At 36.2% G+C, this 22,532-nt stretch overlaps 1 protein-coding gene across 2 annotated transcripts in view; it reads left to right on the forward strand.

Annotated features, from left to right (window-relative positions):
• The window catches only part of unc13bb (unc-13 homolog Bb (C. elegans)), a 76,837-nt gene extending 55,230 nt beyond the window's left edge, over window positions 1-21,607 (forward strand). The window contains exons 20-40 of one of the 2 annotated variants that reach the window (XM_056736697.1): window positions 1,488-1,638; window positions 3,261-3,329; window positions 3,414-3,503; window positions 3,663-3,803; window positions 3,952-4,082; window positions 4,653-4,738; window positions 5,545-5,671; window positions 5,758-5,854; window positions 6,538-6,681; window positions 7,130-7,207; window positions 7,299-7,376; window positions 14,147-14,235; window positions 14,312-14,458; window positions 14,538-14,661; window positions 16,399-16,449; window positions 16,651-16,728; window positions 16,800-16,947; window positions 17,284-17,340; window positions 17,712-17,804; window positions 19,001-19,160; window positions 19,445-21,607. In XM_056736697.1, coding sequence (XP_056592675.1) covers window positions 1,488-1,638; window positions 3,261-3,329; window positions 3,414-3,503; window positions 3,663-3,803; window positions 3,952-4,082; window positions 4,653-4,738; window positions 5,545-5,671; window positions 5,758-5,854; window positions 6,538-6,681; window positions 7,130-7,207; window positions 7,299-7,376; window positions 14,147-14,235; window positions 14,312-14,458; window positions 14,538-14,661; window positions 16,399-16,449; window positions 16,651-16,728; window positions 16,800-16,947; window positions 17,284-17,340; window positions 17,712-17,804; window positions 19,001-19,160; window positions 19,445-19,730 — 2,425 coding nt within the window. In that variant the 3' untranslated portion in view covers window positions 19,731-21,607. The remainder of the gene's footprint in view (window positions 1-1,487; window positions 1,639-3,260; window positions 3,330-3,413; window positions 3,504-3,662; window positions 3,804-3,951; window positions 4,083-4,652; window positions 4,739-5,544; window positions 5,672-5,757; window positions 5,855-6,537; window positions 6,682-7,129; window positions 7,208-7,298; window positions 7,377-14,146; window positions 14,236-14,311; window positions 14,459-14,537; window positions 14,662-16,398; window positions 16,450-16,650; window positions 16,729-16,799; window positions 16,948-17,283; window positions 17,341-17,711; window positions 17,805-19,000; window positions 19,161-19,444) is intronic. The other variant, XM_056736698.1, reaches the window with a different exon arrangement.
• Window positions 21,608-22,532: the final 925 nt, after the last annotated feature.

Here is a 22,532-nt window from a genome sequence, read left to right on the forward strand (position 1 = left end):
CCAGCAGCGGTGGACTTGAAGACAACAGATTCCATCATTCCACGCTCCTTCACAGCTTCATCAAGCTACGCCGTTGTTGTAGTTTTGATTGTGCGCCCTCTAGCGGCGGTTTTTACAAACTGTTGCTTTAAGGAGGATCTATTGACAGAAATGCAATATAATATACAAAACTATGTCTTCATAGGTTTATAAAGACCTTACATAATGAAGTGTTATGTTTTCATTACCCTATAATTTGCTATTTTTATATACATACACTGCGGTCATTCTAAGAGATAGTCCACACAAAACTAAAATGTAATAATTGAAGACAAAAGGTAATCTTGGATGGAGCGAATTAAAGGAGTAGTTCACTTCTAAGTTTGTCCCATTGACTTTCCATAGTACAGAAGGGAACAAAATTTGAAGTGAACTACTCTTTTAATAAACAGCAGAGGAGGTTCTGTAAAAAAATAAGATTAAATCATGTTGATTCACAAAACACCCATGGTGCCCTCGCTTTGACAGTCAAAAAACCAGATACGATGTCAATTTGTGTGAACTGTCCCTTTAAGGCCAGTCAATGTTTCCAATGCTAATTCACTACCATACGGATACATTGAAATGCTCGAGAAGATTAACTTAACCTTCACATGCTAAAAGCTTTCCCTAAAGCGAGCGTTGGCAGTGTTTCCATTCCAGGCTCCATTCCAGTAATGAATGACTACTTTTCATGATTCAATCAATATCTTGTCTCGGTCCGCATCATGTCCGATTATAGAATTTATGAAATACCTTCTTATGTTCATTTTTAAACGTCAGACCATCAACATCCAAAAAACCATTATACTATATCTGGCTTTTTGTTTTCAGTCAGTGATAAGGAAATTGTGTTCTCTGCTTTTCCAGGTGTATGTTAGCAGGCAGTGAGAAAGTGTATGCCGAGTCCCAGTTGTGTGTCTGGTTGTAAATAACCAGTATAAGTCAGTCTAGCTCTGGCGTCAAGAGTGTGAAGAGACTTATTAATAGTGCAAATCAGTCAGATAAAGCACACACATGAGGCCATATCTCACACCAAAGTCCCGTCTAACCAGCCAACCACAAGAGATTAACTAGACCTCTTTTAGACAGACCTTTTGTGGAGATTCATTGGCTGTATAGAAGGTGACTTCTTCCAGTATTTCATTTTTTTGCCAATTTAAAAACCTGTATATAACTATTTCGTCTGTGAACATGGAGATATTTTGAGAAATGTCCCGGACTTTTGTGTTCATACAATGGACGTCAATGAGGGCCAAGGCTATTTGGTTACCAAAGTTCTTCAAAATATCTTCTTTTATGCTCCGCGTAGGAAAGAAACTCATTCAGGTTTGAAATGTCATGAGGATGAATAAATGGTGAAACTGACTAGTTAACTGGTTTGCCGGAGATTATCCTGCTGTTTGTATGTATAAATATACAGAGAAGCAAATGTGCATTGTGCATTTTCTCTCTGTTTGTGTTTGCAGGCACTTTGCATGTCTTTCGTCTAAGTATATGTGTCCCGGGGTTCCAGCTGTGATGAGCACCCTGCTGGCCAACATCAACGCCTACTACGCCCACACCACCGCATCCACCAATGTCTCCGCCAGCGACAGATTCGCTGCATCCAACTTTGGGGTATGATCAACTATTACACAGTTTACAGATGAACGTAAAAATCGGATAAATGTATAGTTAGTAGAGACTATACATGGCTTTGGTCTCTAATCGTGCGTCTAAGGACTAATATCTGGAATAGTTTTTGCTTTAAAAAGAAATAGAGTAGTCACCTCATATCAAGAAACTCACTGCATTATTATGAAATATCATATCTATGGCTTTTTTTACACAGAAATCAATTATTTTTTATTGCATTTATAATGAATTGCTCACATGCCAGGTCATTCAGTCGGGTACACTTTTTCTCAATGAGCTGTCAAATTCAGTACCTGTTTGTGTGAAAAATCTGAAATTAGATTTTTTATGAATCAAAAATGGTATACATTTCATAGTTTATGTCAATGAGGTGTCATACATCGCTTCTGAATATGGAGGAAGTATGGGATAGACGAGATCTTCATAATGTCCATTTAATTGAATCACAAAGACAGACCAATACAGATTTGACAATGTCTCGATGATCGCGTTTACATGCACAAAATAAACGGACATCTATCAAAAATCTGCTTAAAAAGAAACCTGTTTTCACGTGTTTACATGCCTAGTAATTAACTACTGCAGACATACGCACATAAACAAAACTGAGAGAAAAACCGGTAAAGGCGTCTACATGCAGAGCGAAATTGAAGTAATGGGCAAAAAACTTCCTCTGACGATCGGTTTTTGCTGAAGCCGTTTATGAACTTTCCTCGATAAAAGAAAAACGTTTTACGTGTTGACATGATCTTACATACATCAGTTTAGTCAGCATAATCTGCGTAAGACTAAATGCGCTCATTGTGTCATGAATTAGTCTTATTTAACATTCAAGCTTTTGCAAGGAAACTGTTAGCTCTTTCACCGCCATTGACGAGTTATCTTGTTGTTTAAACAAAAAACGGTTCCCCGCCAAAGACGAGTTATTACGGCAATCAGTGTTTGTACTGTTATACAGCAGATGGCGATATTACACACCTTTGGGAAAGGAAAGTAAAGAATCCCAGAACCTAGAATGTATATTTCTTATCGGTTTTTAATGATTGTTCTGAGCGGCATGATAGAAGAATACGGTTTCTTTTGTTTAAAAGCTGAGACTCTGTTCTTTCATTGGACAGATTCTTTACAGAAAATGTACTGTGAGCCATTACAGTAAGGTGAAAAAGTAAAAAAACGTTGGCGTAGGCTGGCAAATTTCTTTAATAAAGGCTGGCGGGGAAAGAGTTAAACACAAAATTGAAAGGCAATTCTGTGAGCGGAAAAGTGTCTGGTGTGGATGTGGTTTCATAAATTTGCATTGACAGACCTCTAAATAAAGCATCATAGGACACGCTGTTCATTTCATTGTGATGGATTAAAACACTTCAGCTAAGTGCAATCTGTAATTATTATGTCAGGAAAACAGTGTTAATGTTGTTCTTTTCCAGTGACAAAAAAGCTTGTTAATGTTACTAGATGTGATTTAAATACATAAACATTTGAACATATGCATTTTGTATTGCCCATTATTGCTTTTTACTTCTTAGGAATTAAACAATTCTCTCACCATTTAGTTACCCCACATCATTAAGTGACTGATCTTCAGTATTTTTCTATTCTAACAGAAAGAACGATTTGTCAAGCTGTTGGATCAACTTCACAATTCTCTGCGCATTGACCTCTCAATGTATCGAGTGAGTTTTGGTGGCTTTTTCCTTTAAACCCCATCGTTGGACCCTAAATAGTCGATCTCATTCTGTGTATCATATCTTTATTAGAATAACTTTCCTGCGAGCAGTAAGGACCGACTACAGGACCTCAAATCTACTGTTGACCTACTGACCAGCATCACCTTTTTCCGGATGAAGGTACAGAACGCATTCTCAATAAAAGCTAACACTGTATTCCAGTAGTTTTCACAATGGGAGTATTTTCTGGCAGTGGTTATTGTGATATCCAAATAAAACTCAGATAATCAGCCACTTGATTCACTTCTTTATCTCGTTCTATCCCCTCACGCTGGTCAGGTCCAAGAACTGCAAAGTCCTCCGAGAGCCAGTCAGGTTGTGCGAGACTGTGTGAAGGCCTGTCTCAACTCCACCTATGACTACATCTTCAACAACTGTCAAGAGCTGTACAGTCGCCAGTATCCTCAGATTGGAGACACGGTAAGAAATTCAGTCCTTTACTCTTAAATATTGTTTTTCAATATTTAATAAAGTTTGCGATATCTGCACCACACAGAATTATAAAAGCAGAAACAAAGCCAAGCTTTTTTTTCAAGAATTCAAGGAAATGTTTCCTATTTTCTATCAGAATAAGGAAGAAATCACTCCAGAGGATCAAGGTCCGAGCATTAAGAACTTGGACTTCTGGCCTAAACTCATCACCCTCATTGTGTCCATCATCGAGGAAGATCGCAACTCTTACAGTCCTGTACTAAACCAGTGAGTTTGCCTAAATGTACACATTTGTGTGTCTGACTTGTACAGACGTGGAAAATAGTAAGAGACCATTTTTTTATTATTTTCAGGTTTTCGTAATTTACTGTTAGAGGTTTGTGTTTGGTTGTGTGTTTGTGAACTACTAACAATATTTCTCCCAAATTTCAGATAAAAAAGATTGTTTCTATTTGCATATTTTGCAGAAAATTAAATTAAAACTTAATTAAAACTGGAGAAACATGTCAAAATAACAGAAAAGATGCTCTGTATTTTTTCAGACCTCAAATACTGCAAAGAAAACAAGTTCATATTCACTTTTAAGCAATACAACAGTAATATTTCTACATGTATTTAGGAAAGGTTAAAAAATATTTGCATGATTTTTATCACAGTTTTCATGTGTCTTGTCATGCTGTCAGTCTTTCACAGTACTATTAGATGACTTTATGTCACTCCTGAGGTTTGATTTTGTAGGAATTCAACATACAGTGGACTAAAATGGCCACAATACACATAGAAATGCTCAATGCTAAAATAAACATCATGACGTCATTGTTTTTTGCTGTCATGTAGATTTCCTCAGGAACTAAATGTGGGCAAGTTAAGCGCTGAAGTCATGTGGAATCAGTTCTCTCAGGATATGAAATATGCCATGGAAGGTCAGTGATCTTGAATACAGGTTTGGTCTGATGATTTGTATTTGTACTAGAAACAAGATCTGGTGTGTCAAACAAGATTGAAAACTAGTGTGGGAACCTCTAAAAAAGCTTTTTTGGATGCTGTTGTGCGTGTTTCAACATTAAACTGTGCTTTGGTAGACAAACATTAAGTAGTTCACCTTAAAAATGAAAATTCTGTCATCATTTCTTCGCCACCTTGTCATTTCAAACCTGTATGGCTTTGTTTTTTCTGCAGAACACAAAAGAAGATATTATGACAAATGTTAGTAACAGAACAGCACAGCCCCCCATTCACTTCTATTATTACCTATGCGAGTGAATGGGGAGCTGTTCACAAAATTCTTCAAAATATCTTGTTTTGTGTTCTTCTGTGACAAGAAGGTGAGTAATGATGACAGATTTGAAATTTTAGGGTGAACTACTTATTTAAACGCATAACCTGGGGCGTGTATACATTGTCATCATTGTTAACATAGCACACAATGTAAACATTATGATCGATTGTCTGTATCACTAGCAAAACATTAAAACTGGCTGATTTGAAGGATAGCTCACCCAAAAATAAAATGTATGCCTTTGATTATTCATCTTTATGTCGTTCAAAACCTGTATATGACTCTTCTTTTCTGTGAAACACAAAAGATATTTTGAGAAATGTCTGGTGGTTTTGTGTCCATACAATGGAAATCAATTGGGTTCAGTTTTGTTTGTTTCCCAACGTTCAACGTACAAAGCATTTCCTAATATTGTTGACTTGGACACACGTGTTGTGATTTGTTGCGCAGAACATGAGAAGCACCGGCTGTGTAGGAGCGCAGACTACATGAACCTGCACTTCAAGGTCAAATGGCTGTACAACGAATATGTCAAGAGTCTGCCGGCCTTTAAGGGAGTCGTGCCTGAGTACCCAACGTGAGAAACCTCCTTATGACATCTTTAACGAAACACATACAAGAAAACACTAGATTGATCCTCGTATGTTTTATGTTTTTTTTTAGATGGTTCCAGCAGTTCGTCCTACAGTGGCTGGATGAGAATGAAGACGTGTCAATGGAGTTCATGCATGGGGCTCTGGAGAGAGATAAGAAAGATGGAGTAAGATGTTTTTTTTATTATCTACCTCTTAAAGTCAGTTATCTTGAACACATTTAAGTACATCATTAAGGAAATATTGGATATTATCACAAAATCAACTGAAATGTTTTTCTAAAATGAAATAAATGATGCTATCTTTAAAATCTATCTTTCATTTTTTTATTTATAAATACATTATTTTATATTTATTTAATCAAACGATTGATCGCGATTAATTGCTTCCAGAATAAAAGTTTAGGTTTACATAATATATTACTGTGGACTGTGTATATTAATGTGCATATTAATTTGTAAATACATATGCAAGTATTTAAGAATTTTTTAAAGTATTTTGATTAATTTCAATTATTAGTATATATTACTAAATATTTCTAAACGTTTTCTAAACATACATGTATATATTTATACTTATATTAGAGATATTAGACTTATTACGTATATTAGGCATATATTATGTGAACTTTTATTCTGGATGCGAATAATCGCTTGACAGCCCGATTTATATTATTATTTAAATATTTATACTTGTGTAGCTCTCAACACAAAATGATAAACCGGTGATGAATTATGTATGATATTTGCATGATATGATATTTGCGTTTTTTTAATATCACAGTAATTGGCAATATTGGCCAACACATTACTTTGATTTTACAAAAATGTGTTTTTTATACTCTCCTCAGTTCCAGCAGACGTCTGAGCACGCCCTCTTCTCCTGTTCAGTGGTGGACGTCTTCACCCAGCTCAACCAGAGCTTTGAGATCATCAAGAAACTGGAGTGTCCCGACCCCAAAGTCATGGCCCTCTATAGCCGCCGATTCGCCAAGGTGGACCGCCGTCACTCTTAATGCCATTACAAATACATTCACGTCACAACAAATGTCCGCTGTCAAAGTATTATCTCATTTCTAGATTTATCTGAGATTTTAAAGAAAACAGTCCTTTTTAACCAAAGGGCATCTGGATGCATTGAAGAATTTCAATAGGACGAAAACATTTGTCTGAAAGAAAGAGATTCTAATCGAATGAAATGTGTAATGCAGTCATATTAGTCAAGCTAAGCTCGGCAACCTTCTCTGATGTCTCCATCCATAAAAACAAATATTCCAACATGAATTTTTATTGGACGCGTGGCGGAGAGCTTATTGGGCCGATGGCCAGCGGTTTTATGAGGAAGATGTGATGCTTTAATTCTAGATTGCATGAAAAGTTGTCTTCCGTTTGATTGCGGACGTTTGAGAAATCCTATTTCAGTCTCGTAATTTTTTTTCGCAGACCATCGACAAAGTTCTCCTTCAGTACAGCGCCATTCTCAAGAAGAGCTTCCCATCCTATTGTGATAAAGAGAAGATTGTAAGTCTCTCTCTCTCCTGATACTTTCCATGGCATTTCTGCTCGACGTCTTTTCTAATAAATCTCTCTCTCTTTCCCTGTCTGTCCTCAGCCGTGTGTCTTGATGAATAATGTGCAGCAGTTGCGTGTCCAGCTTGAGAAGATGTTTGAATCTATGGGTTCTAAACAGGTAGGAGAAAAGCAGTAAAAGGTGACCTTCTTAAAGCAGAGGAAATGTTTGTCCTCTCTTCATTCACCAGGGACGTCTCGCAGCATAACTGAGTTATAACTCCAGACGGATGTATTGGTGCCCTTTGCGCTGTCATTTCTACAAATAGTGACACTTGCTGGATGAATCAGACTTGATGTGTTGATCCATGTTTCAGTGCACTTGTGTTGTGCATAAGGATGGGTACCAAGAACCAGTATTTTTTTGTCAATACCGGAGTATCTATAAGCTTCATGACAAACGATACTGTTATCGATACTCGCGTTGTTTTTGTTCCGTGTATTTGGGTGTTAAATTTCAAATTAGAGGCTGCTGCCTGTCATTTATCCATACCTGAATAATGTCCGAATGGCCTAAGTGTGCTCGACATTTATGTGATATCTAGGGCCATAGGATTTCCGCTATGTATTTGTGATCTGCTTGTTTTGCGTGTTTAATAATGAAAGAGCGTCATGGTTGCACTTGTGGAGCTTTCACCGTCCGCGTTTTACAAAGAGAAAGCTTCCGTCAAACACCCCTTTGCGGCAACCCGTCAAAATAAAGGTCCTTTATTTGAGAACAATTTATAAGATTGTTTTTAATAATTCGGCCACAGAGTATATTTACTTACTATAGTAAATTAAAGTAAATGTGCTAGTAAAATAAAATAAAAAATACATATAATTAAAAAAAATTTGCTCAGAAAATAGTCGTTCAATTTATGGAGACCTAAAACCAGAAAGGAAAAAGGAAATACGGTCTACCAGCCAAATTACCATAGTGATGTAAAGTAAATATGTTGAATAACATTATGATGTGCTCCTATGCACATGCTAAGTGCCGTAAGTGGTATGCCAAGGAACACACACACGTATTGTTATGTGGCATTTTCTGTGTGCTAAGAAGCATTTGTAAACTGCCGTTCTAAAGCTCAGCGTTAATACAGAAACTTAAAATGTTTAACATCTTTCCACACCATGTCTCTTTGCATTGAATTATAGAGCGTAGTATCAATAAGCAGTATCGAAATCTTAACAATACCCATCCCTAGTTATTTGATGGAAGCATGAGCTTCATTTGTCTGTCGTCCTTAGGTTGCAACAGAGGAAGCCAGGGTATGACTAGACCAGTCAGATCTAGTCAGAAGAGAAAAGTAGAAAAGTAGAGCAGTTTTTAGTTGTTGTAAATGTGTGTCATCTTAAAGGAATAGTTCACCTTCAAAATGAAAATTCTGTCATCATTTAATCACTCTGTTGTCATTTGTGAGACATGAGATTTTCTTTTTTGTTGGTATTCAAAAAACGTTGGTCCCTATCCAGTACCTCAGAGATGACCTATTTTTTAGGCTTACCTGGAAGTAAATTATCTCGACCGAAGGCCTATGCATTTTTCCCATAGACTTTTGGAAGATCGCAGAAATTAAGCTCTGTGCTTTACAAAGGTTTAATGTTTACACGTTTTGTCTATCAAGATAAATCAACACCACATTTGTTCCATTTGAAGCCTTAATACAATCGTCAGAAGTAGAAACCTAACACGATGCTATAATAGGACTACTTTTAAGGTCGCTCCATATCAACTTTACCACCACCAAGCCTCCGACAACTCTTTCAAACTTTATAAAAAATGTGTTCCCTGGTAAGTTATTACTCCGTGAATGAATCCCCATCTATGTTTAAGAGATTTGTGCCATGTTACATTATTTGTGAGCTTTATGTGCGCTTTGACGTTTAACAAGGACATCCTAAGGAAGTAGTCACTTTTCGCAACTTGTTAGCAACCGCCGTTTTTAAGACACAATAAGGCTTTGGAAAAATAACAAGCGGGTTATAATTGGTGTGTTTTATGACATAGGATAAAACGTGAAAATGTTTAGAGGTTTGGTTTACCATTATTTTGAGCGATTTACCAAAAACCTATTAAAAAACCCATAGACTTTGGATCGATGGAACCAGAAGTGCTTAAATGTTAACTCACTTCCGGAATTTGCAAAACGAAAATACGTCATCTCTGAGCCTCCCTTTTGACTTCTATTGGATAGACACAAGATTGTTTTTTCAAAGTTCTTCTTTTGTGTTCTGCAGAAGAAAGAAAGTCATACAGGTTTGAATTGAAAAGAGGGCATGTAAATATTGACAGTTTTTTAATTATGAAGGTGAATTATTCATTCATGTTCTGTATCTGCAATAACAGTAGCTGCACACTTTGGTTCTTTGCCATTTTTTCCACAGAAATGAAAAAAATTACCAAACATCTTAAAAAAGTATCTGTGAACTCATTGGTTCTAAATTCCAACTCTACTATCCATCCTAAATATAACTCGAAATTTAAATTAGTATGCTCCAAATCATAATATGTTATTGAATTCTTAAAGTACCCGGATGGTCTATTTTCCCAGTAAAAAGTGTAGATCTCAAAAGACTGATATTACCCACAACTCACCACTAGAGAGCAGAGTTTAGTGATGCTACACTGTATAATTAAAATGTAAAATGTTGCCTGACACTCACTGAATTTATAAATGTAAATATACGGTAAACAATACATAAAAAATAAAGAAATACTTACTGTATTATGTCCCAGGGTGAACGCTCAATTGAATGATGTCATTTTCAATAAATAATAACACAAGTACATCATTTTAGGGCGTAATAAGTAGAATTTGGACTGGGCACATGATCCCAATATTTCTATGGTTTCCACAGTAACAGGAATTCTCTCTGATTGGTTGATCTCTCTTTAGCATCATGGGTATTGTATAAAAGCCAAACCCATTAGGAATTACAAGATATTTTACGAATGAAATGAAACTCTCAATGACTGGTGTTATCTACAGAACCAGTTGATAGTAGACTCGCCTTGTTATCGTTAAAAACTAATATCTCTCTGAAAAAAATGAATGGAATTTTTACTTCAGGGGTCCTGATGTTAGGCTAGAAATGTGTAGATCAGTAGTGATAGATGAAGATCTGATACTCAAGATGTAACTGGGATATTTCTTTATTTCATTAAATGAAGTTGGATGCAATAGTGAATTGTGAGGAAGATGAAGAGGTGGGTGTGCACATTGTCCAAACATACAAGATCTAAATATGTTATTCAAAGTATCATTACGAGCATGGAAACATTATTATGAGATATGAAGGAAGAAGGAGAAAGTCAATTATCTACTTTTGTTTGTGATTTTAAGGTTATCGATGAAAATGTCAAAGACTGTGAGGTGGGTACAGTGCTGTACTTTCTATAGTGTTACTGTACATCTGTAATAGCAAGTCCCTGACTCTCTAGTAATCCCTTTAGTGTGCATCTTGTCCAAGTACAATAGATTGAATACATTAGTTTACAGTCCTGGCGGAAATTTCAGTGCTTGGGACCGCTGTTTGTATTTGGAGATTTTAAGATCTGAAAAAGAAACAGCATATAATGTATACAGTTCCATAGCTAGGACTGAAATTGTTTAAAAAATAACTCTGTTTATAATAATATTCAAAAATCATCTTTTATTGTGTTGTGTTAGTAATTTTGAGGTTTTTATTCCATAAACAACCAACTGTAGTTTAATTGATATTAAGTTGAATGCACAACAAAAAACATGATTTTGTATTTAAACAAACTCTTTAAATTTAGTTTAGAATAATTGCAGAAGAATGTGGAGAGTTTGTGGGACAACAATATTATAGGACAGCTTGAGGAATATTGATACTGGACTTACAGTATATTTAATTTTCGTTTGAACGGTTGTTTTTATAAATCGTATTAGATCCGGTGACTTTAGGCCAGCCATGGTTGTTTTTAATCTGCTCAGAATGTACAAGAAATCGCTTTCTCATCCATTTTAAGATGTTTGTTTTCGGGTGTGATTAGTGAAGGATTACTGACGTCATGCGGATGATGCTGCACATGAGAGAATAACATTAAAAACATTAGAAAAAGCTGAGATCATGACAGTGCTTCCTGAGAAAAAATCTGAAATTTGATCTACTAAATTGTTTATATCAGTGGTTCTCAAATGGGGGAACGCGTAACTTGAGGGGTACTGCAGGGGGTATGTGAGAGAAACTGACATTTAGGAATAAATAATGAAAATCAATAAATTATGTATTAAGTATTTTTATATTAAATAAGAACTACTACTAGTTTCCTGTCTCTTCAGCTGGATGAAAGTGAGGAAGAGTGTGATGAAGAGTCGCAGGAGGTTTGTTTTGGGGGTGGGGTTTGGTGGTCTCATTTGTGTTGGATCCATTGACGTTCATTCGACAAAACCCTTAAATCTCCCAGGATCCCACTGTTACAGCAGCCATCTGTCTATAATGATCCGCCGTGTCTGAACATGTGTGTGAACGTCCCCTGATAGATCTAATAGTAGATCCTTTTGACCTCCGTTTAGTGTCTCTCACTCACTTCACACCCTTCACAAATCTTCAGTGAACTCAACAGGAAGATATTTGGGAGAATGTCAGTGACCAAACTGATCTCATCCCTCGTTGACTCCCATAGTATTTATGTGAAGTGAAGTTAGTTGCCGTCTGGTTCATTCAATTGTCATTCATACATCGTGTCTGTAAGTGGTGGACGTATAAAGAGATTTTAAAGCTCGATCAGATTTTCATAGGTTCTTTTTTTCTTAACTCTGTCCATAGATGGATGTCTCAGAGGAGAAGGTGTGTATTCATTGAGTTTTTCTTTTGTGGCGTCAAAAAGTATATTTACATTTGTAAATTTAAATGTACCTTAATTTGTATTATACCATCATCTGTTTGAATACTCAATTCTGATTGGCTGAAAGGTGTGCATTCGGTAAAAATTAGCTAAATATTCAAATTTACATTTCTTGTCCAGTTTTTTTTCTCATGTGGCAAGGTCCGTGTAATAAGGGGGATAATGTACAAGCAGCCGGCTGTTATCAGATAAAGACCGGCTGCCTGTACATTATCCCTTACTTAATGAACGAAAATAACTGTTATTTTCATCTTTCTGATCAAAAATGAATCCGTCAGCATCATTAACAGCTTTAATATGGCAAATGACCATAGTAAACAATCTAAATGCCAAAATTTGTAGTCGGTTACGTAATCCCTTAGATTACACATTTCTTTTAACCTAATCGGACCACCTTTTGATTACATTTAGATTAAATTTGTTTACATGTGTCTGGTTTATGGTGTATCTATATGTCCACAACCCTTTTCTTGATACATTTGAAAACATTACAATTATATTCAATTCAATTATAAAAGTACTAGAAGTAAGTGAAATGCCTTTTTACTGAAAACTGCAATACAACATCACATGTAGTCACAATAAAAACGTTAAAGAATATAAAAAAGGTCTTACAGTGTAGATGTCATGTGTAGATACCAAATCAATGTAAATGTGTGTAATATTCATGCGGTGAGGCCCAAAACAAAAAGTATTTAGGCGGCAATCTGACAATAAGATTTAAATCTAAACCAAAAGCATTTTTCTACATAAATTAGATTCATAAATACCTGCGTATATTATAGCCACATTAATAACGGTTTGCTAAAAGCAAATTTGAAATTTCACAACAGAAAGACTTGATAAATGACAGGCACACAGTGGCAATACAGCAAAATCAAGTTGTGAATGATTAAACGTATAACCCGCTTGTGCTTGTGATGATCGTATAAAAAAAATCAAATTTAAACATTGGAGAATATATAAATACTTTTCACGTATTAACTTCGTGAACAAACCTTTTGAAAATTGATATATTGTGAACGCTGGGCATGGACAATTCAGCAGCACAAATATACAGTATTTGGATTTATGACTAATGCAGTTTCGCGATGAATGTTGTGATTTGCACTAATCACGCAAAACATAGTATGAAATGTTGCAAGATGTGAAGATTAACACCGTTCTTGAACAACACATAGCGACATAAATGCTTGTGAACAAAAACACGTTAGACTCGCTATCGTGGGTTGGTTGTCTTAACAATTGGTTGTCTGTTCAAATGGTAGGCTCAATAAAAAATCAAATAGTTATATGTAATGTAATCTATAACAATAAAATAGTAACTGTGCTCTGATTGCGAGTATTTTAAAATGTAACGTAATTCAATTACAAATACTTGTAATCTGGATTATGTAATCAGATTACAAAAACAAGTGATCCGTTACTACCCAGCACTTACATAAACCTAAACATCATAAATTATTGGAATGTGTCAAAAAATATAGATGAAGTTTTATTGAAGTTTACGCCTGACTGGGTAATACTGAGGAGAGCAGTATTAGACTGATGGTTTCACACTCAAGACTGTAGACATAGTGTTTTCTAATATACCTGGAATAACATAACCTAATCCCATTTATCCCTTCAATTCTGCTTGTTTAGTTCATTTATGGTGTTTGTTTAGCGCTATTGTTTGAAATGTCTGAATTTAGTCCATTTATTTCTTTGCTCTGCTCCGTCTGAAGGTGGTGATCAGCGATACACAGGTGGGTTACTCTACAGTACCTGGACAGATGTACAATACTCATGAAACTTTATAAACACATCAACTATCACAATCACCGGTCTCCTATTATCTGTTCCTTTCTCACTTGGACGGTTGTTTTTCCCTTTACAGTGCACCATGGTATTTTTTACCCCTCTAGACCACCATACTGTGAAAGAAGCAGTGATGTTTTAAGTGATGTGTGTCACACCGGGTGGTTCATGAGATGTGAAAAGCTCCACTCTTTCACTTGCATTGAGTTTGTATGTGTGTGTTGTTATTGCAGTTGGACACAGAAGCCAGTGACATCATGAATGATCTACAGGTCAAACTCAACAATGTTCTGGATGAGCTGAGCGGCACATTTGGAAACATGTCAGTATTTTGTTTTAGCAGTACAACGCTTTCTAAGATGTATAAATTGTTAAGTTAAACAAATCTTTGGTTGCAGGTTTCAGAGCCGTATCGATGACTGCATGCGGCAGATGGCCAGTCTCCTGTACCAGATCAAGGGTCCAGTGAACGCCAACAACCGTAACCAGGTTGAGGTGGATTCTGATAACATGCTGCGGCCGCTCATGGACTTCTTAGATGCAAAGTCGGTGAAACTAATTTCACCTTTTGTCAAGGAGTTATGATCTGAATCATTCGCTAAATGTGTGTGTGTATGTTCGCAGTCTGATGCTGTTCGCGTCGGTGTGTGAGAAAACGGTCCTGAAGAGAGTTCTGAAGGAGCTGTGGAGGATTGTGATGAACAGCCTCGAGAAAACCATTATACTTCCTCAAGGCAACGAAACCTTTGTAAGATTGACAGCACTTTTAACAAGTCAACAAGACTAAAAAGATAACTACATTTTAAAGGGACAGTACGCCCCAAAATAAAACCCCTGTCATTTACAGTAGCCTATTCACATATCCTCACATGTGGTTGTTTTTAGAGAAAATTACTCGCGATATTTTTAGGAAATGACACATATCTTTAAACGCTTTATTTTCCTTTGACAAGATTTTCTGTCATTTATCACCCAATCCTTTCAAGCCGTTTACAAGATTCTCCGGCTTTGTGTGTTTTTTATTCCGGATATTAAAAAGCACTGTGGCTGATTGTCCAATAAGATGTCGAGGTAACACTACACAATAAGGTGCTATTTGTTAACAGTTAGTTGATGCGTTAGCTAACATGAACTAATAATGAACAATACTTCATCATTTATTCATGTTAGTTCATGTTAAATTCATCATTTACTAAAATGTATTTAAAATCAAACCTTGTGTCTGTTAACAGTACATAAGTTAACTAACATGAGTAATTGTATTGACAGTAACTAACATTAACAAGGATTAATAAATGTTGAAATACTAAATTGTTCATTGTTAGCTGTTGTTAGCTAATGCATTTACTACTGTTAACAAATAGCACCTTATGTAAAGTGTTACCGATTTCAATATAACACAAAGGCAGTTACAGTAAATGAGAGACGTACAGAAAGTCTGTCAAACTAAGTAAACGATTGTTTTGTGTATTACTTGGATGTAAAGCCAGAATTTCAATGCTACATGCTGCTGACTAGCCGAGTCGCCTCATTTAAAAAATGTAAAACTCAACTCGATGTATCGGCCAAAGCGATATATTGTTTATAAATGCATATTCATAGAAGAAAATATTATTAAGCAATCAAATCACGACCTAATGAAATATTAGTTTTGTAGTACAAATATCTAAACAAAATACAATTACTTGACAAGAAAAGAAAAGAGACACAAGATATTTGGTCTTGTTTTATGACAAATAATATAAGAATTAAGTAAGTACTTGATACTTGAGAAAACTAAATTCAAGTTGATTTTTATCACCCCATGGACAGATTTTTGGCTTGTTTTTACCGTAAACTTACTTAACATAATATTTGGTCTTGTTTTATGAAAAATAAAATAAGAATTAAGTAACTTGACGGTAAAATACAAGCAAAAAATCTGTCCATGGGGTGATAAAAATCATCTTGAGTATTGCTTGATTTTACCCTAAACTTACTTAATTCTTATATTATTTGTCACAAAACAAGACCAAATATTCTTGTGAAATAATTGTATATTGATATAAGAAAATGTATTTTCTCTAAAATCAAGACAAAAATGCTTAATGGAATGTCATTTTTTGCAGTTTACAATGGTGTGATGCATAGTGTTCACTTCTGTTAAGCTTCAAAAAGACGATTTTGCACAAAGATTTAAAATGAATTTTGATTTCTTTCATGAAATGAAAAACGAACGGCATACTTGTAGCATAATGACCGGATTTTTTATTTGAGTTGTCAAACACTTTTCTAACAGTATAAGCAATGGATCTTTGAACACTGTTGTAGATCTTCAAAATCCATCGAGAAAAGTTCATGTCACAAATTACAGACCTTTGATGTAGAGAACATTTGAAATGCTTTGTGCAAGAAACGCATCCCAATAATCCCATCGTGAGTAAATGATTGAGTAAAATGTAATGTTCCTCCATCCACTCTTAACTCTTTGCTGTCGTCCTGACAGGGAATGTTTTTTTCAGCAGCTAAAGAACTGGGTCAGCTCTCCAAACTCAAGGTACAGAACATTTCTTTAACCTAATGATCTCTTTGACTCGACTCGGAGTCAACCAGTAGGATAATATTGATCACATATATTTAAGCCTGCAGTATTTAATCACCAACAAGACTTTATGTACATACAATTCTGCACTGTACGCTTTATAAGGTCCATGCGCGGCTTTGGTTTGTTTAGTTGAATGTTGGCTCTAATCTGCAGGATCACATGTCTGGGGATGCTAAAAGCCTGTCGCCTAAGCAGTGTGCCGTGATGGATGTGGCGTTGGAAACCATAAAGGTATCAATAGTCACAATCTGTTTTTCTATTGTATCGCCAAAGACAATTAAGATCGTGTTTTTCCTCTTCAGCAATACTTCCACGCCGGTGGAAATGGCTTGAAAAAGGCCTTCCTGGAGAAAAGCCCAGAGCTTTCCTCACTGCGACACGCGCTGTCCCTTTACACCCAGACCACAGACACGCTTATCAAGACATTTGTTACAACTCAGCATGCGCAAGGTAAGAAATACAGAGAGAGAAAGTGAGCAATGTAGACCATCAAACAGCGCTAACATAAACATCTGCGTCATCTGTGTCTGTTTTTCTCAGAGCAATATTTCTTGCATTTCCAGCATTACACCAACAGGTGTCAGTGTTGAGATATATAAAACTGCACACTGGATCCAAACATGTGTATGTGTACAAATCAAGGAATCTTTTCTCCCTTCCTCAAGCTTTTTCTTTTATTTCCTGCTACTCTGAGTATTTTCTCATGTATGTTTTCATGTCGTGTTAAATGTTATGCTTTGACCGTTATGTCTTTCACTGCTTTCTCTGCCTCTGTCTTTGCCCCAGTGCATAATGGGAAGGGTATGAGGATAACAGCTAGTGAGAAAATACAGCCCTCCAGGGGTAGGTCACCACAGACCCCGAGACCCCAATATCCTCTCAATAATAATCATTTTGTACCTCCCTGGATCTTCACCAACTTCTTTTTGGGTTGATTTGCTTTTTTGTGTTTTACTATGGTGTTAATGAAGCGTATTAGCACACTTGTTACTTAGACATTTTAGTTAGATTTGTGATTTATTTATTCTGGGTTTTTTTAATAATGATTTTTTTTATCATCATTTTATATAATAATTTCTTCATGAGATTCACCCAATCAGCTTCCACAGCCCTTTTGTCTCTTTCCCTAGCGCTTGATTTTATTTTTCAAATGGGTTTAAACGTATCGTCATGCGTGTGAGGTGTGTATTACCTTCTGTACTGTTTGTTTCTAGGTTCCGGAGTTGATCAACCGGTAGGAGAAGTTTCCATACAGATTGACCTCTTCACTCATCCAGGCACTGGAGAGCACAAGGTCACAGTAAAAGGTATTTTTGACTTTTTAACTTTACGTAACGTTGGTTTCATTGTGAAACCTCGGTTCTTCATATTTCATGATTTTAATTTTTGCCATAAATCATTATTATTAGTCACACTTATAGTCACAAAAGCAGTGGGCGTGGCCTGTACTGCGAATTGACTGGATGTATAGATGGTTTCAACGTTAACAAACGTTATGTGGCCCAAACTTAGCTTCTGATAAACCTCTGCAAAGTTCAATTACTGTTGAGTAGTTTTAATTTGAATTCAATGCAATTGATATACAATAAAATATTAATATAAATTCAATTGAAATTGGAAATAAATTGTTATATTATAATTTATAAGCAAACACAGACCGCAAGTTCAAAGGATAGTTCACCCAAAAATGAAAGTTCTGTCACCACCATTTACTCGCTCTCAAGTTGTTGAAAACCTGTGTAAATGTATTTGTTCTGATGAACACAGAGCAAGATATTTGGAAGAATGTCAGCAATTTTCTGTTCTGGGACATCATATACTACCATGATAGAAAAATATTTTGTATTTTTTTGTTTCGTTGAACACAGAATGAGATATTTTGAAGAATTTAGGAAGCAAACCGTTCTGGAGGATCTTTGTTCTTTTTGAAAAATTGCGAACATTCTTCTAAATATCTTCCTTTGTGTTCACCGGAACAGAATAATCTGTACAGATTTGGAACAATTTTTGGGTGAGTAAATAATGACAGAATTTTCATTTTTGGACGAACTGTCCATTTAACTCAGGGGCAGGCGTGTGTCCAATAAAACCGTCTATAATGACAGGTGTTTCATTTTGAAATGGAACTGGCAGCAGACTGACATTTGGAGGGGAGATGTTAAAAGATGTTCTGCCCAAACTCATAAGAGAAGGACAGCCACTAGAGGGCGCAAATGCATTCTCAGCTTTTGTTTAAAGCTTATGAGGGCGCATAAATAAAAAAAGAATGACTCACACAGGTGAACTATTTATACTATAATTTATATGTGATTTTCCATAAAAAGCAGGCATTATCATCTTTGATCTCATGGTTGATTTTAACTTGCTGTAACTTGTACTACAGACTTAAAAATGACTGGATTGCAGGAATGACCCACTTACTTCTTTTGCCTTGTTTAACTGTGTTTTGCTCTATTTACTGTTAAATGCTTCTGATTGTTTTATGACATTTCTTTACAACTAGTTGTGGCAGCAAATGATCTGAAGTGGCAGACTTCAGGAATGTTCCGGCCGTTTGTGGAGGTCACCATGATCGGCCCTCACCTAAGCGACAAGAAACGCAAGTTCACCACTAAATCCAAGAACAACAGCTGGGCTCCTAAATTCAACGAGACCTTCCATTTGTGAGTTCAAAAACAAGAAAATACATTTTCATAACGTATGAAACGTAGGTCAGATTGAACACGCATTACACGCAATGTATTGCCCAAACAATAAAAAAGATTGAACGGTAAAATGATGTCCTTGTTAAAAAAATTGTTCTCTCTGTCGCTCTGTATCTCTCTCTCTCTCTCTCTCTCTCTGTCTCTGTCTCTGTCTCTGTCTCTGTCTCTGTCTCTGTCTCTGTCTCTGTCTCTGTCTCTGTCTCTGTATCTGTCTCTCTCTCTCTCTCTCTCTCTCTGTATAGTATTCTTGGGAACGAGGATGGCCCTGATTCTTATGAGCTTCAGGTGTGTGTGAAGGACTACTGTTTCGGCCGCGCTGATCGCGTAGTCGGCATTGCCGTCGTTCAGCTGCGAGACGTCGCCCCGAGGGCCAGCTGCGCCTGCTGGTGTCCTCTGGGTTCAGGGATTCACATCTACGACACGGGCCTCACCATCATGCGCATCCTCTCCCAGCGATCAGGTGATGAGGTGGCCAAAGAGTTTGTGAAACTTAAATCAGAGACCCGCTCGGCTGAAGAGGGGAGGTGAAATAACCCCTGACGACAAGACTGAGAATTTCTGTGTCAAAAGAGATACGCTCACCCAAAGGCACATTTCTGCGTCCACACTGGATTTTGACAGCCAATGACACAGTTCCCAGTGGCACCAGATGAGGCCAAGTGAGGTGTTTTTTCCATGAAGGAGGGTGGTCTTCATTTCATAATAACTTTAAACGATTAAAACCATATTCTGACACTTTATTTAATTTATTTGGAATGAAAACAAGGCTGTGATTTGTTTAGCTGCAAAGTCATGTCAGGTACATAACACAAGGACTCCTGGAACATTTTCGCTTTAACCAATTCAACTGTGATTATTCACAAATTTCGCATTTGAGAATGGATCTCCGAACAGTTGTTGGTTCTGTGAGTGTACGAGTCAGCTAACATCTTTCGTGAAGTAAAGATTCCTCTAATGTTCGTGCACTTTTGTTTATTGTTCGCCCTATAATTGCCTTATTTAATTGATACTGTGAACATGTCACGTTAAAGCGAAAATGTTTGTGATTGTTGTGGCCCCTAAAACAGTCTAAGGGTTTTATTGTATCGCTCTGTGTCAGGAAGTGTTTCTTTGCATGAATGAAAGAAATCATATAGTGCAAAAACTGTAATTATAAATTCACATTTATCTAGTCACACCGAGGAGCATATGCATTTCACACACCATTTCCAAACCGGGTCGCATGCGACATGTCCACCAGTGCCTTTTTAGGCTTGTGACTGCTTAGATTTGTACAGTTTCTATTAAGTTCACCATTCTATTTAAATGTAAAGCATTACTTCCTGTAAAACCAGTTTGACCAGCAGGTGGAGATAACAGCTTCAAGCTCAAACGTGCACCCGTCTCACTTACTTTTTTCTGCCGAAATGACATCAGAGGTTCACCTGCATCGCTATTGGACAGTATTGAAGCTAGAATTTTCATGTTTTAGCTATGTGTGTGTGTAGATCTGTAAATGCTTGATAGATTTTTTATATGTGTTTTTTATGTTGTTGTATATTCACCGGAAGGGCTGTTAAATAGCATCAATAGATTTTAGAGAAAGATTATATAAATTAGATGTTAATAAGTTAGCTCTAATAAGATTTATTAAAAATCAAAATGTGACTAAATGTATATCACTTTGAAGAGGCCTTATATGATTATTTCTGATGTTTTCTATTTAAGTTATTTTAACCTCTTCTGTTCAAGTGATTTAAGTGTTTCTCCTTATTCCTTATTTTAGGTAAATCAAAAATGTGACTTTCTTTTCTTTGGTGAAGTTTTTGTATTTTGTTCATTATACTTTGAGAGGGGTTTAACTGTTCCTCTTTGACTGAAGTTTCTTCTGTTTTTCAGTTAAGAAATTTTGCACTGTGTTTTGTTTTCCACAAGCCTGTGAAAATTGGAGGGGAAAAAAGACGGTAGCCCTCAGTTGTTGCCTGTGCAAAAAGCCTCATATTGTGTGTGCAAATTTCAATGTTGTATTTTCACAAAAAACACTGCCAATGTTTACTGTAAATGTTTGTTTATATTGCCAATCATTCTTGAACCTGTTGTGAATTTCGTAGTCCACTTTATCACTTTTAATACTGTTGAGTACTGTTACTGTACTGTTGTTTTAGACCAGCAGTGTTTGGGAAACTATCACTCTCTATAATATACAAAGTTCCTTGTGCCAACATGTGGAAGTTCTCACATTTATCGTTTGTACATTTTTAAACTATTCAACCAATTCAACCATGTACAGGACTGAATAGATTTATTTCACATTTTAAAAGTTTTATTGGTATTGTATACAGTCGCTGATGAAGAAAGATGTGTTATTAAAATGTTTGTGTATGCACTCCAACAAATGAATTTATACATAAAGTATCCAAAACGTATGTTTCAAGCTTAATTTCTTTTCAAAAGGAGCAATGTTGAGATTTTAGCGACATCTGGTGGTGAGATTGTAAACTGCAACCAATGGCTCACTCCGCCCTCCCTTTCGAAGCACTACAGCGGCTCTCACGGAACTAAGACGTCATCAAATTTTTGCTCCTTTGCCGTAGAAGGTAAATATTTACGAAATGTGCTCTTTTAGAGCAGTTGAAGCAATATGGCAAATTTTTTGTAAGGGTAACTGTGGTGTTTGAATTAGTTCTTTCTAAGGTAATAAAAACTTGGTGCTTCATTAAGGTCTTTATACACCTCCGAACAAATAGTTATGTTTACTTTTATTATATTGCAACATTCGATCCTCCAAAATATGACACATTGGACCTTTAAAATCCATTATTTTCCAAATTCTTCATTTAATTTCTTATTTAGTTCACTTGTTTCATTTCTCGGACTTATGCTTCAATCAACTGGTATGGCGGTATTGAAAAATATACAGAATTTTGTTATCATATCATTTCACCTTTCTCATTGCTACTGCATTCCTGACAATATTTTAGACTCATGTTGTCCTGGGATTATCCTCAAGATCACAAAGAATCTCTTTGCCCACTTGGATCTGTATTAAAGGCATACTTCATCCCAAAATGAAAATTCTGTCATCATTTACTCCCCTTCAGGTCATTCCCAGATTTTTATATACAATGATCAGGGGCTGTCAAGCACTGCTGCAGAAGAGGCCAAGACTTTCAGTGAATGAATGCTTTCATTTCAGTCCAAATGAAGACTTGAAATGTAGTGCACTGGTTGGATGTACGGCTTGTTATGGTGCATTATATCTTTGTTAAAGCATTCGTCCCTGTGTTTATGTGGCAGTTTGCTCGTGTATTTTTGTGTTGAACATCTCTTTTTGTCATTGACAGATCAGCT

The sequence above is a fragment of the Triplophysa dalaica genome, chromosome 22 (genome assembly GCF_015846415.1).
Source record: "Triplophysa dalaica isolate WHDGS20190420 chromosome 22, ASM1584641v1, whole genome shotgun sequence".
Classification (NCBI taxonomy): Eukaryota; Metazoa; Chordata; class Actinopteri; order Cypriniformes; family Nemacheilidae; genus Triplophysa; species Triplophysa dalaica.